Source organism: Colobus angolensis, unplaced genomic scaffold (genome assembly GCF_000951035.1).
Source record: "Colobus angolensis palliatus isolate OR3802 unplaced genomic scaffold, Cang.pa_1.0 Scaffold6, whole genome shotgun sequence".
Classification (NCBI taxonomy): domain Eukaryota; kingdom Metazoa; phylum Chordata; class Mammalia; order Primates; family Cercopithecidae; genus Colobus; species Colobus angolensis.
In genome coordinates this window covers 6,651,732-6,665,789 of record NW_012119598.1, presented here as the reverse complement: position 1 = coordinate 6,665,789, position 14,058 = coordinate 6,651,732, and the positions used below count along the sequence as shown (strand labels likewise).

Here is a 14,058-nt window from a genome sequence, read left to right as displayed (position 1 = left end):
GAACGGAATGCCTGCATTACTAAGTAAACACTAACTAAATAAATGTAAGTTGCTTGTTATTATTGTTGTCGTTAATCAGAGTCAGGATCACGTGTTGCTGAGCAAAGGCTATGGCCCCAGACTGTCCACTCTACATTTGAGTCTCTTCTACCCTACTTACCAATGGTGTGAACTTGAGCCAGTTACTTAACTCCTCTGTGTCTCAGTTTCCTCATCTATAAAATGAAGACTCCTAATATTTACCTCCTAGTGTTGGGAGGATTAAGTGAGTTGGAACTTTCTTGGGTAATGGGAACATCCTAAATCTGCTGCGTCCAATACAGTAGCCACCAGCCGCATGAGGCTACTGAGTCTTTGAAATGTGGCTAGTGCAACTGAGGAACTGAATTTTTTACATTTCACTTAATTTTAATTAATTTAAATATAAACAGCCACAGGTGACTAGTGGCTACTATATTGAAAAAAATATAGACTGAGGACATTTCCTAACCATCCTAGAACCATTAGCATTGGTTAGTAAGTGTTCATCTAAGTGTCAGCTAAAAGCAAGGGTAGTGCGTGTGGTGATGAGCAGAGTTTACAAACAAGAAATTGCTTGTTATCAACAGTGATCACAGGCCAAGGGGGAGGGAAAAAGTACCGTTTCCAGAAATATGTGCGATACATGATTGAAAGTATTTGAAATAAGAGCAGTTACATGCGCTAATAAATCATGTATATCAAATTGCCAACTTAATTTATGTTACTCTTTCTCAAACTTTTTCCTTCATTTCAGTTTCGATTTTGAATACAGTTATGTATTTTTAAAGCATATGCTTAGTGGAAGATATCTTGTGATTTCTAAAAAAGTTATTTCTTCCCAAAATGTTTATATAAGAGAGAGTATATGTGTGTGTTAGTAATTTTCCTGTTTACCAAAGAATCAGAGTAGCAGCTCATTATCATGAATTAGTATAAAGGACAGGAATTCAGTGTGTCGATATCAGTAAGTGATACGTTACTTGGAAAAGTATCATATTACAGGCTGATTTTTTAAAACAGAGATATTTTAAATGGAGTCTTGAGAAGAACTTAAGACCATCAAGTATATGCAAAAGGATTCGATGTCACCAAGTAAGACATATGCCTTATTCTTTTCTCTGGCCCAAGTAATGAATACTCTTCTCTAAAGTGAATACACATAAAAGTTTCTTTTTGAAGTAACCTTTTCCAAATTGCCTGAAGGCTCCCTTTATTTAAGGTTTTATGAGAGCAAGAAAATGAAAAATATGACTATGAAAATGAAATGAAAATATGACTATGCAGATATGGAATTATGCTTTCAGCAATAAGGAAAAGGGAGCTTTGCAGATTCCTAAAATAATGTGATGCAAACAGACATTTTCTCCCCAAATAGTCATTGTTCTCAGCATTTTGTAGGTACCATAGCATGGTGCATCACTGAAATCAACACGTAACATGAAAACACTCTGTGTTGGCAGCATGTTCCTCAAAAAAATCAAGGAGAGGGAGACACCTCCAGTTACGTTTCCCAAGCAGAACACAGTGATGTCGTGCATTGGGCAGGTTTTTATATTTAGTTAGGTTTGAGTGTCTAAGGTCCATCAGTAGTCAGGGACAGGAAGTTTACATTCTCAGTGCAGGAGACAAATGTCAGAAAAGGGACACCGGTCTTTGTTAATTGCAAAAGAAACACTCTACAACCAGAGAAAGGCTTCTCCTCTCACCCCTCCCCAACCTTCTCCCCGCTCCCCACTCCAGCATCAGGGAAATCTGGGCAGAATTGACATACCCATGCCAGCATCTAATTACAGAGATAATACTGGAAGCAAACTGATTAGGCATGACATATGAAATTACCTGAGAAGGTTTCATCTCCTGATCATATTCAGATCTGAAGCCTATCTATGAAGGCTCAATTGCATGGGCCAGTTTCTCAAACACTAAACATTCCCTATCACTGTCATCAGTGACCTGGAAGGGTGTATTTCACTTTCCACAGCATAGGAGGCTTCATGTAGAGCCAGTCTACTGGTATGGAAAGGGTTCTTAGTCTAGGGATCATGGGCCCCGATGAATAGTCTATGAACCATGTATAGACTTCATAGGCCTATAGTGTGTCCCCTTAAAATGCATGCCTATGTTGTGTATGTCTTATATTTGTCACTGTGTGTGTCTGCGTGGAGGAAAGGTCAGTAGCTACTATCAGATTTGCTTTTGAAGGAGCTTATGCCCATCCTTATATAGCATACCATGGAGAAGACAGATGGCTCCAAATATTTTTTCCAGAAAGAATAAAGTGATCATAGCGAACACTTTTGCCAATAATGTCTCCGCAGCCACTCCATCTTCTTCCGTTTAGAGAGCTCTTGTAAACGCTATCTTTATTTTGTATTTTCTTAATCCAAAGATGTTTTGGAAATTTTTCTTAATGCAGGAAAAAATATATTGGACACACTGAGAACTAAATCAAGGACACCATGTAAAGTATTCTGATGTATTGCTACACCTTCAATATCTAAATTGATTGAGGCAGGGCCTCTGAGAAGAAAGTGAAAAATTCAGTCTGTCTTCCACATGTTTTGTCTGTACCAGTGGTTTCCAACTGGAGGGCAATTTTGCTTCCTAAGGAATATTTGGCAATTGCTAGAGACACTTTTGGTTGTGATGGTTGGGGTGCGGGGCTGCTCCTGGCATGCAGTGGGTAGAGACCAGGGATGTTGCTTAACATCCTACATTATACAGAACAGCTCTGCAACAAAGATACATCCAGCCCAAAACGTCAGCAGTGCTGATGCTGAGAAACCCTGATCTAGATCATGACTACTCTTTTTGCCACAGCCTTCAAACCAGGTTTATCCCTCCACACCCCATGTGCCAGCCAGCCATAAAAGTAACTTCTGGTTCATGTTCCAGTTTGCCTATTATTTAACCAGTGTCCTCCCCGTTATGCCTTATTCATTCTCATTCTTGTCAGTGTGACTTCAAATCCAATGCTGCTCCCACTGATTTGAAAAACCTCCCTTACTTCCCGACTGGCATACATATATATATATATATATATATATATGTGTGTGTGTGTATATATATTTTTTTTTTTTTTTAAACGGGGGGACTTCAGTATGAAACAGTTTTGGTTGTCTTGTTATGGCTGAGTTGTTGGCTTTTCAGCTCCTCTGACCTCAGAGCAGGACTCTATCTTAGAGTTCAAGATCTCCAGTTACGCAGACTTTAACTTCAATCCCAGCTTGGTCATTTAGCAGCTTCGAATCCTCATTCAAGTTACCTATTTTCCTGAACCACAGTTTTCTCTTTTATAAAATGAAATGCCTGGCACCAATGATCCTGCCCCAGAAAACCTCCTTCTTCTTAAGGGAATAACTATTATTATCGTCGGATCGAGCTGATACAAATATAGCCCTTGTGTTGTGAGGCTTATGTGAGAATGTACGTGAATTATGGTTGCCAGCTGGGGCTGGTTCTTTGTAATCAACAGGGGTGCCTCAAATAAATGAATTACAGGATCCACCCAGACTGAGGATCGCTGGTTAGAGTGCTGGACTCCCTGCCTGGCACATGATCCATGCTGTCTAGGTGCACCTGCTGTTGTTGCTGCCATGACCATTGTCTGCCCCTTTCCTAGTTCCCCTGAACCCATCTCTCCACCACTGCCCTCCAGGAGATGAGGATTTAAATGTAACAAAGTTGGGGAGTTGGCTGGAAGTTTCATTTTTCTTATAGACTTAAGAAATCCCATAGCCATAAATTTAGTCACAAAGCATGGCTTGATGAGTAAAGCCATAAGACTGTATTCTTCTTTTAATTGATATATAATAATTGTAAATATTTATGGGGTAAATGTGATTTTTCAGTTCATACATACAGTGTATAATGATCAGATCAGGAAGATTTTATTCTTGACTGTAGCATCAGTAAGCGAGGGTCCTCTTCTCTGGGCAATGTCCTTCCTCTTTACCTCCATTCTTAAAAAAGGCTCATTTCCATATATTTTCTCCCATATTATATAGTGGCTAAAGAAACATGGTATAGTAATGGCTGGGTTGTCATATGGAAGATCCAGACATCCAATAAATTCCATTTTTGAGCCATTGAGTTAATTTAATAAATATTTATTGGACATTGGTATTGAAGTACTAAGTATTGGAGTTAAAAGTGGGCTGAAATATAAGGCGAATAAGACAAACTACCCAGAGCACTGCTACCCTAAAAAGCATCAGCTGTAATGCATTGAGCCTTTGCCATGTGCCTTGCAATATGTTTGTTGTTTTATGAGCATTTTTTCATTCCAAACCTTTCTTGCAAGGGAAGAACTATTATTCTTATCTTATTCCCAAGTTACTTAGAGCTTATACAGATCCATTCATTTGGTATACATAGCTCCTAAACAAACAAACAAGTCTTACAGCCACCTGGCATTTTGCAGCACATTGAGTTTATGTTGAAAAAGCATATGGATCTAAAGTATGGGGCATACAGTAAACACAACTTAAGGTATTGTAATAATAAGAGCATTCTACGTAGATCACCCCATAAAAATGTTAGTCCATTTTAAAGACAAGAAAACTGAGTCTCAGAAAGCCTAAACCACCTGAGTCCCCACTGTGAATAAGTGTTGAAGCTGGCACTGAGCTCTGGCTATCTCCTGTGTTGTTCTTCCAAATACCTGATACTGCTGAGAGTCATTATAGATCAACTCACCAATAAATAACCTTTTATTCTCCTGGACTGAGGTAGTGTGGCTGCAGAAGAAAAATCTCCTTTCCTTATTTTAATATCCAGGTTCTTCTTCTTCATGTTCAACAGTAAGGACTCCGAATGTGTCTAAAAGTAAGAAGGCACATGTGCCCTGAAGCATTTTCTACCCCTTAAACTCAGGAATCCCCTGTGTCCCAGCAGGAAACTTGATGCCTATCCAGAAGCAAAGTTCACTTGGCCGCCCTCACAGTGGAAACCTGTTACCACACCAAATGCACTTCCCCCTCCTGCTGACAAAGAGCAGTCAGTGGCCCCTGTTACTGACCTGAGCTCTAATTAGGCTGGTTTTATAATGAGGAAAAGAGTATGATTCTAATTAGTAAATTTCCATCTCTTTCTCAATAGGTATCCCCCAGTCAAAGCAATCAGCTATCCTCATCACATTGGTTCTATTGCCAGAAAAATAACTGTATCATAAAACTCTAGTAAAAGTGAAGATGGTTAAGGCAACAGGAGAGCAGAACGAGGTTTTATTTGCTGCTAATGAGCTGCATTCTCTCTCTTAGGTCCGTGGCGCTCAGGTAGTTGGTTCTGACATGATTGTGACAGTTGAATTTACCAATCCTTTAAAAGAAACCCTGCGAAATGTCTGGATACATTTGGATGGTCCTGGAATAACAAGACCAAAGAGGAAGATGTTCCGGTAAGCCTTGGGTTGGGGAGACCAGGCAGGCAGTGCAGGGCTGTGAGAAGTTTTCTCTGCGTGTGTCTTTTCCAAACATAGATCTGCTCCCCAGTGAAAACGTCTGGGAAGCTGCCTCCTCCTTGCTGACCATGGAGTAAAACTTTGATTTGACCAGCACTTTCATCATTTAATCCTTAAAGACACCCTAATGATGTGGATACTGCTATTATCTCTCTTCTGTAGCTGAGGAATTTGAGGCTTTGAGAGACTGAGTCTTCAAACCTCTCAAAGGTTTGACTGGTTGAGTCTTCAGTTACACAGTTTATGGAAACAGAGCCAAGATTCAGACTCAGGCTGGTGAATTCCAGAACCCAAGTTTGAACCACTTTGCTGTACTACCTACTCATGTATGGACAATTCTCATCTTTATTGAGCTCCTACCATGTGTCAGATATTAGGCTGAGAGATGCTCCCTTTACATGGGTCCTTTGTCTCCAGCCTCACCTCACAGATTTTACCATCCCAATCACTGTCTACAACTGTTGGATTCAGGTTTTTTTTTTAGTTGAGCCTAAAGAGTTCTAGATGGTTCCCCATTCAGGGGACCAAAGACAACCCCAGGTGCTGTAATGATCTGAATGAAACTCAGCCTCTTCCACACAGAGCCCCCTTCAAATTGTGCTTGACAGGTCTCAGTTTCTGTGACTTCTACTAACAAAGAGTGTAACCCAACAAGATAAACCATTCCATGGTCAGGTAGCTCTAATGGTAAGGAAACATGTTTTTCTACCATTTGATCCTACCAATGATCCTAATTCTGCCATCTGGACTGACAGAAAGTAAGGCCCATCTCTCTCCCATCTGATGGTTTGCAAATGTTTGCAAACAGCTGTCTCATCTTCTTCGAATCTTTTCTACCTGGGGACAAAAATCTGTCCTGACTTATTTCTCTCTCCTCTAACGTGGTTTCAGCTCTCTGTCTCTCTCTCCCACACATTCCAATTTGTCACTACTCCTCTTAAAGTGTGACACCCAGAATGGATCCCAATCTTTGAGGTTTATTACTTTCATTTCTACCACAAATAAGTCCTTGTCAGCATCAATCAATCTAGCACATTTCCTGTGGGGTGACCTTCTAAGGCATAGAAAGGGAGGTAGAGGACTTTAGAAACCGCCTCATGACCAGATATGTTAAGAATTTTCCTGACACTCTTTATGGAAGCGACCCCACTCTGGAATCTGTGGGATAAATGCAAGGCCTCACTTAAACCCTCTGGGGCACTTTATTGCCCACAAAGAGCTCTCCACATTTCTTTCAAATTACAAGGCTTATAGCTTCTGCATCTCATCATTTAAGAGATGCCTTACTGCAGATGCAATAAACAACAGAGAAAATAATCTGAGTGCTTTTGAAACAATGCAAGCACAAAACATAGCAAACTTCCTGTGCTAATAGGAAACTTGCAGGAAAGAAAAAAGAAGTAAATTAGTAATCAACCCCAGCTAGATGGAGAGGTCAGCAGCCATACCCCTGCTTTCGTCAGAAACGACAGTCTCACTCACCCATTCTCGCACCTTCCCACTCGAATCAGATGCAAGAATCATTCAGGCAAAGTGAAACACGTTTCCTCTTCCATACAGCCCCCTGCTGTATCCAATTTTTTCCTTCCCAGACAATAACCCCACAAGCTTTATCTGAGTGTACTGGAACCTCTTCTATCTTTACACCTTGGCTATCCCCCCCAGAATTCCACCTTGGTCAAGGTCAACACATAAAAAAGGACACTGTGTGTCTTAGACAAAAGATGAATTATCACACAGTGCAATGACCCACTATTTGGGAGGTCTCAGGCTCAAAATAGGTTAAATCTCCAGACGGTTTGTTTATTGTTAATGTCTGACATTGGGGTGGAGCAAAGTGGAGTGAATCGGGAGAAAGGATGGATAAGGCTAGTCCCCACATGGACACAGATGTCCTGCCCACACACTGGCTTAAGGTACTATTAGTAGTTACTGCAACACGTAAGTCTAGGCAGACAAGTAGATAGACAGACAGCTAGCTGCTCTTAGTCAGTTTGCACTGCTGTAACAGAAATGCCATAGATTGGGTGGCTTATACAACAAACATTTATACCTCACACTTCTGGAGCCTGGGAAGTCCGAGAACAAGGGGCCGACCAATTCGGTTCCTGATGAGGGCTCTCTTCCCAGCTTGCAGATGGCTGTCTTTTCACTGTGCCCTCACATGGGGCAAAGAGAGGGAGGACAAGTTCTCTGGCATCTCTTCTTCGAAGGGCACTCATCCCATCATGAGCTCCGCCCACATGACCTATTCTAATTTAATTACCTCCCCAAAGCTCCATCGCTAAAGGTATCACACTGGAGTTTGGGTGTCAACAAATGAATTTGTGAGGAGCACAAACATTTAGTCCATAACAGTTCTCAATCTCTCTTTTAAGTTTTTTTTACTGATACATTGTAATTGTACATGTTTATGTGGGGCAATTTGATGTTTCGATACATATAATGTGGTTGTATAATGATCAAATCGGAGTATTCAGTGTATCCATCACCCCATGCATTTATCATTTCTTTGTGGTGAGAACATTCAAAAGCATGTCTTCTAGCTCTTTTGTTATATACAATACCTACTGTTAATCATAGTTACCTTATCATGCAATAGAACACCAGAACTTATTCCTCCTATTTAACTGTCACTTTGTTCTCATTGGCCAACCTCTTCCCATCTTCCCCTTCATGTTCTCCTCCTCAGTCTCTGGTAACCACTGTTCTACTCTTTGTTTCTATGTTATCAACTTTAAAAAAAATTTTTTTTAGTGTCTACATGTGAGTGAAATCATGTAGTATTTCCATGTCTGGTTTATTTCACTTACCATGATGCCCTTCCTCCAGGTCTAATTTATGTTGTTACAAATGGCAGGATTTTATTCTTTTTTATGGCTGAATAGTTATAGAAACCCAGATTCAGGGTGGAATGTCTCCCAGGCAAAAGAAGCTTTATTTCTCAGAGACAGTCAAAAATTGGGCTAAAAATCATGACATAGAAAACATTTGTTATCTAGGATGGGCTTACAACTTGGACCAAGCGCTACTTTCTCTGTTTACTCCTCACTCCGGCACACACCTTCACAACCAAGACCTGAGCCAGTCCATGCCCACTTCCATATGGTCAGATAATTAGAAACACTCCACTGTGCCCTATGTTGCCAAGATCTCATCTAGGAGTGCCAGATCCATGTAACAACTTGGACGCCTAGAAAGTGCAATTCCACAGAACCAAAATCCTTTACGAGATTGTATTTCTCTCTAGAATACAGCTCTTAAATAGTTGGGGAATCACCACCCCCACTCATTCACCGACACCCTTCCAGATGTGGTGTTTAGAAGGCAGGAGGTCTTGAGACCAAAGTAGAGGGCCTGGAAGGTGGGGAGCTGGTAAACAGGGAATCGGAGCCAGGAACAAAGAAGGCGGTGCTGTGTCTCACCACTCACTCGCCCTGAGCCAACTCCACTCTGAAATGGTTTACCTTCCTGCTCTTCCCCCACTGGCTCCTGCCTATCTCAGATGCACAGAGGTTCCACCTCCACAGACTCTTAGCTTTCTGCACTTGAAGCTCCCAGAGCATCAAATAATTTATCTTCCAGATTTACTTTGCTCTTTAGAAAATGATCCAGTTCAATAAATTATTTCAAGAGAAAAATTCCCCCACTTTGTGATTTGGGCTTAAACTTTAAGTTTCTCAAATAGGGCAGAAGCTAAGGGCTAGACGCACAGAGGACAGACCATGGGTAGTTGCAGTTTATTGTAATAATAATCTCATTTGCCTGCGTGCATTCAAGATGATAAATGGCCAGTATCTCCTGATGGCTCAGCACATTACTGAGAATCATTTATCACAACATCCATCCCCAGAAAATAGGATTACTCCAACATTGCTCCACTTACCAAAATGATTTTCTCTCTCTGTTATGGATTTATCTGTATGTAAAGTAGCATGCATATGTATCTTCATGTATGAGTATATTCATGTATGAGTTTTTTCGTATGTACACATCATTATGCCAGATGGTTTTATGAGTACGAGAAAATGATAAGGGGGAGCTAAAGATTTAGCTTCTGTTTGAGGTGGTTATCTACAGTACATGGTCTCAGGTCAGGTCCTTAACCAGGGCCACTGTTTCACGAAGTGCTTCTGATTGATCACTTGGGGGAACCAGAGGAGAGACAGTGAATGGATACAGGAAACAATAGCACAGCTGTTGAGAAATAAATATCGCAAACCTACATTGGTATTGAATTGAGCACTGTGAATTGAGGACTGAGAATTTTCTCTCTGCATGCAGACAGGAGAAACTTTCCTAAATTATTTTGCAAAGAGTTCAATGAATCCTCCATGAACACTTGCGGGACAGTCTTATTACTAAGTCAAAAAGCATCTTTCCTGCTTGAGAAATAAAACCTATGAAAAAGTAAGCACAGTGGTCAGAAAAAGCCTTTTCTCTTTTTCTTTTTTTTTATTTCCATAGGTTTTTGGGGGAACAGATGATGTTTGGTTACATGAATAAGCTCTTTAGTGGTGACTTCTGAGATATTTGGTCACCCATCACCTGAGAAGTACATACTGTATCCAATTTGTAGTCTTTTATCCCTCTCACCTTTCCCTGGAGTCCCCAAAGACCATTGCATCATTCTTATGCCTTTGCACCCTCATAGCTTAGCTCCAGCTTATGAGTGAGAACATAGGATGTTTGGTTTTCCATTCCTGAGTTACTTCACTTAGCATCATGATCTCCAGTTTCATCCAGGTCACTGTGAATTCCATTATTTCATTTCTTTTTATGGCTGAGTAGTATTCCATGGTATATACATACCACAATTTCTTTATCCACTCGTTGATGGGCATTTGGACTGGTTTCATAGTTTTGCAATCGCAAATTGTGCTGCTGTAAATATGTGTGTGCAAATATCTTAGAAAAAGCCTTTTCTTATAGAACATATGGTGTATACTTTTATGAAATGTAGTGAAGAGTAGCAGAAAGTGTATGAATATGGGACTCAGAAAAACCTGGGTTCAAATTTCATCTCTGCCTATTTACCAATTGTGTGATCTTGAAAAAAGGACTTCACTGGTTAAACTTCCATTTTTCTTGATCATAAAATCTACTGCATAGTATCTGCCTCGAAGAACTGTCATACGTATACAATCTGAATATAATCTCCCAAGGTTCATAGGGGAGGCTATATGTGAAGCACCCCAGAGAACACTAAATCTCCCCAGCCCTGATTAGCCTCAGTCTGCACTGACGTGGGCTTGTTCATGACACTCAGGAAGACTTCAGGGCAAAGGCTGGGAGGAAAAGGAGAACACCAGAACCACTCAAGGCTATGTCACTAACCAGATACATTAGGACATTGGCAATAGATGGTAGCAGAAAGTTGCATAGGTAGAGGGGCCCAATTTGGTGGTTGAAATAGGAATTTTAATTACAGAAAATGAAGATTCTCAAAGTCAAATGGCAGCAGGCAGGGCTATGTTCCAGATGCTGAGTCTGGGAACAAGGTCTATCCCAAGGGAGTTGGCAAAAGCTAACTCGAGTGTCAGGACCTCAGCAAAGGCAGCTGGGGGATTCAGATAGGACTCTAATCCCAGGAGGAAACTAGCGGCAGCTTCTAGCTGAAGCTCAGAAGATCAGTCACATAGATAAGGCTACTATGGAGGGCTTGGGGACAAGCTAGATTAATGGTTGGATAGGGCTCAACCCAGCTCCTGATGGCCACTGGGAGGCTGGCGGATGCATCCTGGTGGAAGGAACCATGACCCAGTAAGACTGTCAGTGACAGGTTCTGCAGAGCCTTATGTGAGGGCCTCATTTGGGGTGTGACTTGCTGAATCAGCCAGTGAGAGTCTTCACTGCCCTAAGCACCAACTGAGAGAAAGAAAGCAAGTGACTTAGGCAAGAGTTTTCACTGCTTCCTGATCAAAGTGGAAAGCTGGATCTTCCAACCTCTCCTCTCTTTTCCATCCTTTCAGTGAAATCCGGCCCAACTCCACCGTGCAATGGGAAGAAGTGTGCCGGCCCTGGGTCTCTGGGCCTCGGAAGCTGATAGCCAGCATGAGCAGTGACTCCCTGAGACATGTGTATGGCGAGCTGGACGTGCAGATTCAGAGACGACCTTCCATGTGAATGCACAGGAGGCTGAGATGAACCGTGGCATTTGGCGTTTTGTAGTCTTGGTTAAGGAAATTCTAACACAAAAATAGCTCTTGCTTTGGCTTAGGTGTGAAGACCCAGACAGGACTGGAGAAGGCCCCAGAGTGGAGATCCCACGTATTTCAAAAACATACTTTTCAAAGCCCAGGCTACTCGGCATGGAAGTTAGTTGTTAATCTCTCCACCTTCCAAAGAATGCTGAGCATTAGTTTTAATTAAGCTCTAATTAAGCTCTCATAGCTCATAAGAGTAACAGTCATCATTTATCATCACAAATGGCTACAGCTCCAAATATCAGTGGGCTCTCTTACCAGGGAGATTTGCTCAATACCTGACCTCATTTAAAACAAGACTTCAGATTCCCCACTCAGCCTTTTGGGAATAATAGCACATGATTTGGGCTCTAGAATTCCAATCCCCTTTCTTGGGGTCAGGTTCTACCCTCCAGGTCAGAATATTTCTCCCAGGACTGGAGCACAACATGATTTTTTATTTTTGGCAAAGCCAGGAAAAGGTCTTTCATTTTGCACCTGCAGCCAAGCAAATGCCTGCCAAATTTTACAGATTTACCTTGTGAGAAGAGGTGGCCCCATATTAACAAATTGCATTTGTGGGAAACTTAATCACCTACAAGGAGATAAGAAAGCAGGTGCAGCACTCAAGTCTATTGAATAATGTAGTTTTGCGGTGCATTTTACAGAAGGTGTCGCACTGCGGCCTGATCAGCAGGAGCCAATATCCCTTACTTTAACCCTTTTTGGGATGCAATACTAGGAAGTAAAGTGAGGGATTTATCTCTTTAGTTAGTGACTATATTTCACCCATCTCTCAGGAATCATCTCCTTTGCAGAATGATGCAGGTTCAGGTCCCTTTTCAGAGATGTAATAAGCCCAACAAGATGGAGAAGCTGGTGGATCTAGTGACCAGATATATAGAAGGACTGCAACCACTGATTCTCTCTTGTCCTTCACATCACCCATGTTGAGACCGCAGCTTGGCACTCAGGTCCTGAAGGGTAATATGGACTCAGCCTTGCAAACAGCCAGTGCTAGTTCTGACCCAACCACAGAGGATGCTGACATCATTTGTATTATGTTCCAAGGCCACTACAGACAAGGCTACCTGCTATGTATTTGCAAGGCTGATTTATGGCCAGAATTTCCCACTGACATGTATAGGGTGTGATTTAGGCCAGTAGACTGTGATTCTTAGCAAAAAATGAACAGTGATAAGGATACTGGGGGCAAAATCAAAATGGAATGCTCTGGTCTATATAACTACATTTTTAAGCCTTTGAGACTGTTCCTGAGCCTTCAGCACTAACCTATGAGGGTGAGCTGGTTCCCTCTATATATATATCATACTTAACTTTACTAGTAATCTCACAGCATTTGCCAAGTCTTCCAATACCCAATTTTAAAATGAAATGCATTTTGCTAGACAGTTAAACTGGCTTAACTTAGCATATTATTATTAATTACAATGTAATAGAAGCTTAAAATAAAGTTAAACTGATTATATTTGCATCTGAGCAGAGGTGAATGCCTTTAATTTTCAGTATAACACACTACTAATCACAACTTCTTGAGAAACCATCCTTCCTCCGCAGTAGACAACCCAACCTAGATAGGAAAACAAGCATTTATCCTCTAAAGAAAATGACTCTAACAGGTGTTAATGTCACCGTTTTCTTCACCTCTCTCTTTCTACATTTTATTAACTATATTCACTGAGGGATCAAGTTGTATATTTAGTTCAAAAACCAGCTTCCAGAAACTATAAAATCTCTGTAGGTATTTTCTCATAAATAATCTCATGAACCATTGTGGTGAACCAGTGGATTGCCAGCATGGAGACCTGCATAATGAACACCTGTTAGAGTCGTCTGAAAATCATATATAGGAGATCCCATATTCATGGCAGATATCACCGAACAATTGTACCTCAGATCAGACCTCAGAAACTTTCTCAATTCCAGGTAGCAACTAGCAATTGATTTGAAACTGGCACCCAAGACGGAACCTGTTTGTCACACTTACCCTTAGAGCCAGCCCATTCCCTCTGATAGCTGGGATTTCACACATGTATTAATGCTATGGCTCTAAGAATTATAATTTAGCAATGGTAACAAGCAATGTGTCTCAGGTAGCAGCAGGACTTTGAGTTCTAACTCTCCCTGGGTCTCTACCTGTGCTAGCCCTCAGTGCTTTTGAACAAATCCTTATTAGTGTTTGGAACTTCAGTGACAAAAGAGGGGAAACATAAGAAACATAAATATTTTTGTTTCTTGTGGTTCTCCTGGGGGATAGCTCACACAAACCTCAACAATAACACATAGATGATGATGACGATGAAGATAGACAGATTGGTTCTCCTGGGGGATAGCTCACACAAGCCTCAACAATAACACATAGAAGATGAT

At 41.2% G+C, this 14,058-nt stretch overlaps 1 protein-coding gene across 3 annotated transcripts in view; it reads left to right on the top strand.

Annotated features, from left to right (window-relative positions):
* F13A1 (coagulation factor XIII, A1 polypeptide) overlaps nt 1–13,162 on the top strand; it is a 161,199-nt gene extending 148,037 nt beyond the window's left edge. For all 3 annotated transcript variants that reach the window (XM_011962645.1, XM_011962644.1, XM_011962646.1), the window contains 2 exons: nt 5,283–5,419; nt 11,455–13,162. In XM_011962645.1, the coding sequence (XP_011818035.1) occupies nt 5,283–5,419; nt 11,455–11,608 (291 nt within the window). In that variant the 3' untranslated portion in view covers nt 11,609–13,162. The remainder of the gene's footprint in view (nt 1–5,282; nt 5,420–11,454) is intronic.
* Nucleotides 13,163–14,058: the final 896 nt, after the last annotated feature.